The sequence below is a fragment of the Eurypyga helias genome, unplaced genomic scaffold (genome assembly GCF_000690775.1).
Source record: "Eurypyga helias isolate BGI_N326 unplaced genomic scaffold, ASM69077v1 scaffold38250, whole genome shotgun sequence".
NCBI classification, from domain to species: domain Eukaryota; kingdom Metazoa; phylum Chordata; class Aves; order Eurypygiformes; family Eurypygidae; genus Eurypyga; species Eurypyga helias.
The window spans coordinates 1-4,561 of NW_010228520.1; the positions used below are offsets into that span (position 1 = coordinate 1).

Sequence of the window (4,561 nt, forward strand, 5' to 3'; positions counted from 1 at the left end):
CCCGCGTTCCGCTGGCCTCTGCGGTGCGCGCAGCAGCGGCATCTTTAGAGCCGTACGGGGTTGAGGGCATGCAGACGGGGCGGACTGGACACAACCCCTTCGATACGGTCAGCGACCTTTGTTCCCATAGTCCAGGGGCAGGTTTGGGTGATGCTGACGTGGTTGGCTGCCTGAGCTATATGAAGATCCAGGCACGGCTAGAGAGTGCACATTCATCCCGTGGAAATAAAGTAATTTGAAAATGAGTGCATACTTCCCTGAAATAGACACCCTGATTGAAATCCTTCCTTGGACCTCTCTGGTTTTCTGCTTGCTGGGTGCCTGAAATGAAGCAAGATCTTCTGTTAACTTCATGGGGTTATTTCCAAGGGCTCTGTAAATCCAAAAGTAGATTGCATTTTTCATCTGTTTTGTTTTCTTTCTTGGGGGGATGTTTTTCTAGGAAATCAAGATGCCCGTGAGGATTTTTAGAATACATCTGCTGTTCTGCTTTCTGGCTGTGTTCTTCATCTGTGCCCCAGCCGAGGAACACGTAGGAGAAAGTCAACATGCAAATATTCGCCTTGATAAGAACTTGGTACAAGATAAAGAGTATGTGCTCCACGTTCTAAAACTGTAAACTTTACTTCTTAATGATTTGCTTATCTTTTAAGTCTTGTTATGTGAGTGTGCCTAGGGAACACTTTTTTCAGGATGTTGTATAACTAGCTGGAGTCGGTTATGACACATGCTTGCTCGATAAGAGTCTAGAGATATTGGACCTAGAATGGTCTCTCTGGAGCCTTTAGCCCTACTCATACTATAAAGAATGTTTTACAGGAATCTTGCTTACCTAGATCAACATACATACCATAGACAAAGTCATATTCTGAACAGGTGCAGGTAAAAGTGAGAGGGTTTTTTCTCATTTGCTTCTTCATACAGACAAAACAGTGGTGGCAGCAAATAAAACTGCCTGGAATACTAGGCACTGCTTCATTTGTTTTGATAAGTAGCCCAGAAGAAAGAGAAATAGCTTTGTAAGGTATTAGAAGCCACTACAGTACCTGTAGCGATCAATCTTTGTGCCCCCTTCATCTCAGTATAAAACTGTAGCTTTGGGTTGTCCAGGGTGCTTTTAGAGATGAAACAAGTGTACTTGACTGTCTGCTCAGAGACTAAATTTGATGTAAACAGAGCATTAAACATTAACTGATGGATGTGTTTCTCTGGGTTTTTTGTTTGTTCTTCTTAGCCACATCATGGAACACTTGGAAGGTGTGATTGAGAAACCGGAATCTGAGATGTCCCCACAAGAGTTGCAGCTCCATTACTTCAAAATGCATGATTATGATGGCAATAATTTGCTGGATGGGTTAGAGCTTGCTACTGCTATATCGCACGTCCACAAAGAGGTAGGTGGATTTCTTTGTGTCGGCATGTGTGTTTGGAGACATTTCTGACACTCTGAAAGCAGCTTGTCATAGCACAGAACAGCTACAACACATCTTCAGTGCGGGGACAGTTTGGCCTGAAGATGAGATTGTTTTTCCCACTGATAGTTTTGGTTTGATTTTTATAAACGTGCTAGCTTTGTCTCAGCTTGTCGTGTCACACGGCAGTTTTTGAGAAGTCTCCATTGTAGTTTAAACTTTAGAGTGAGGAAGGACTGTAGGGTGAAAATTACTTGACAGAGGTCATACTTTGGTAGGCAGGGATGGGGAGAAAGGAAAATTACCCCAAACAGGATAAAGCTGATGAGGGTTTATAGAAATAGCATGTGATCCGATGCTGTTTGAGGTTCAAAGGCTGCTGTTTTCAACTCCAAACTTACTGCCATGGATACACAAACTGCAAGAGATCTCTTGCACAAAATTAGAAGAAGCAGTCACAGTTTGCCTTTTTCTTCACCTTTTTCTAAACAGAGATTCTCTTTCCAGCTAGTAACGTTTAAGGACAAAGTAGGAAGAGACAGTACCAACTCCTTGTCTTCTACTGACCGTTTGGAAGTTACAGTTCAGAACAGCGTAACTTCCTGCATACACCTGTGGCAAAAAATTCCTAGCCAAGAACAGAATAATGGCTTGCTTTTTCGTGTGCAAAGGCACCTCTTTCCATTCCCCTTTGCTTATAAGGTGTGACACTCAGAATTTTACTGCTTTTAAGCCACAGTGATGGATTTTTTCAGTACTGTTACTGTCAAGCTCTGTTTTGCAAGTTCTGACACACAGGAAGATGTTTCTGTGGTGTCTGTAGTGTCTATACTACATCAAGATTCAAATTAAGAATACATCTATTAGATTATTATCCATCATTAGACACAGTGCTATTAACTTTTAGAACTTTTGGCTAAGAATATTAACTAAATACAGAGTGCTGCTTCTGAAGACCAGAGAGAACTTGGACTTCGTAGCTTGCACCTGGTAAAAGTTGCTCATATTGGTATAAGTGATACATAAAAAGTTAGAGCCAAGTTACACACCAAACATGAATAGCTTAACAAAAAAATTAGTTGTCAGTAATCTGTCGTCCGTGCCACTATATGGGAAACACCGCTAAACTGCTCAACGTCTTTTTGTTTTTGTAGGAAGGTGGTGAGCATACCCAGGCAATGAAAGAAGAAGAGCTGATTAGTCTAATAGATGATGTCTTAAGAGATGATGATAAGAACAATGATGGATACATTGACTATGCAGAGTTTGCAAAATCACTGGAATAAGGTTTTGCAGGGGGCTCGTTTTTCCTTCTGACTACATGGAAATGTGAACCAGTATAGTGTGATTCATTACTGTCTCATATCAACCTCTGTGCTGTGAGAAGGAGAGGGGCACCAGTTCCAGCTGAATTTATCTGGGAGTTCTATGTGTTAAGAGACTGGCTAACTCGGAGTGAGAGCCCTGGTTGACTAAACATAGCCACACAGTTGAGTCTTGAAACGTGGGAGCGTCAACAGCGCTCACGTAGAGTACAGCTGGCAAACTTTTAAGTAGATGATTATGAATACTAAACAGACCCACATACAATCTAAATTTCAGGTTTTCTGTCATTGGGTTATATAGAACTTGTTTGCTTACATCTTCTGTTTAAACTTACAAAATACCAAGAGAAGATTGCTGCATATGGTTGTATTTCAAGGATGAATGTCATTTCCTTTACACAGATTTCAAAGGAAACATGCATATAAGTGCAGGTGCTTGACACAGCAATTGCAAAGGAAAAGTGTTTGAATGTGGTTTATGTTTGAGGTCCAGTATTTTTAAATATGTGTACTTAGCATTCCCTGGCATTTCACATAGAAATATATATACATGTGGGTTTCAATTTCATAGCTTAATTTACTGATTATTTTTTTCCCCCTCTACCTTCTGTGGTGTTTTCATAAGAGAATGAATGTATTTTTATTACGTTTATGTGTTGTATTAATGCTGTATAGCATTTACTGGAGTAGCCTCTGCTATCGCGTTTTGTAGCTCACGTTAGCAGTAAACCAGTTCAATATAAAAGTTTGGGTTTTTCAGTATTAGCCAGCAGGATAATCTAAGTGAGCAAGTAATGCTGCTTTGTTAAGGTTTAAGTTCATATTCCTTGACACTTAAATTACAGTATTACTTTCAGGAGGTATTTCGTAACTAACCGTTTCAAGACGCTTGAGTGTGTGCAAATGAACATGGTTCTGGGAAAGCTTTCACTGCCTCGACTCAATGCTTGATAACTCAAGCAGTTCAAGGATACTACAGAAGTGGTGTATTGCTGTGTTATTGCTATTTGGTGACTAAAACATAACTGAAATCTTAAATTGCATTCAATCATTATCCGTTAATAGAGAATCTAAATGTTAGCATATTTCTGTAAAGTGTATAAAGAGCTATTTTCTGTACAAAATTATTCTTATACAAGAGAAACACATTTGTAAAAGAAATTATTTCCTCTCTTTAAATGCTTGTGCAGTGAATCCTGAGTGTTGGACTTTTTTCTTGTATTGATGATTTATTTTGATATCTCTGTGGCCAGGGTTGTGCTGGTGGCACAAGCAATACAGACGAGCTGGGGATGGTGCACCCTGGAGCTGGGCACCCAAGGCTGGAAGGAGGTCCGAGTGAGCAACGTACCTACTTTTCTGGTGTATGTTTAAGCCTGTCTCTGTTACTAGCAGCCGGCTTTAAAAAATGCTTTAACCAGAAGAACTTTCTTCTAAGATCTCTTCTGAGGGTAATTAATCTGGAGTGAATGTTGGATCAGAAGAGAGTATAGAGAATGCTTGCGGGTAGGAGGGGAGAAGAGGTGAAGCTCATCAGCTTTAGCACTTGAAGCAGGTTGCCCATAGACCTGCCACCTCTGGTATGGTTAGTGCATAAGCGTCTGAGTTTTGGATTTATTTTGGATGACAGAGCAAGTCCAAAGAACTCACTTTATGCACTGCTCTTAAAAATCATCGCTTTCTTATCAAGCACGGTCTGTAAACTTAGTCCAGCAACCATCTGTGGGGGTAAATTTACAGACGTATGTTGCATTTACATACATACTTACTAACTGCTATTGTGTGTGGCAAGTGACATGCACCACAGAAGCTTTATATCTGAAA

At 40.4% G+C, this 4,561-nt stretch overlaps 1 protein-coding gene across 1 annotated transcript; it reads left to right on the forward strand.

The window, feature by feature from the left end:
- The first annotated feature begins 451 nt into the window (after positions 1-451).
- On the forward strand, positions 452-2,792 carry MCFD2 (multiple coagulation factor deficiency 2). Its single transcript, XM_010159482.1, has 3 exons — positions 452-591; positions 1,235-1,394; positions 2,567-2,792. The coding sequence occupies exons 1-3, from the start codon at positions 452-454 to the stop codon at positions 2,696-2,698; spliced, it is 432 nt and encodes a 143-aa protein (XP_010157784.1). The 3' UTR covers positions 2,699-2,792.
- The last annotated feature ends 1,769 nt before the right edge of the window (positions 2,793-4,561 follow it).

What these genes read in the sequence shown, in the direction of transcription:
- MCFD2 (XM_010159482.1), top strand. Translation starts at nt 452, where the DNA reads ATGCCCGTGAGGATTTTTAGAATACATCTGCTGTTCTGCTTTCTGGCT. An exon ending in AACTTGGTACAAGATAAAGA is followed by an intron (nt 592 to 1,234) that starts GTATGTGCTCCA and finishes TGTTCTTCTTAG; the next exon opens with CCACATCATGGAACACTTGG. An exon ending in TATCGCACGTCCACAAAGAG is followed by an intron (nt 1,395 to 2,566) that starts GTAGGTGGATTT and finishes TTGTTTTTGTAG; the next exon opens with GAAGGTGGTGAGCATACCCA.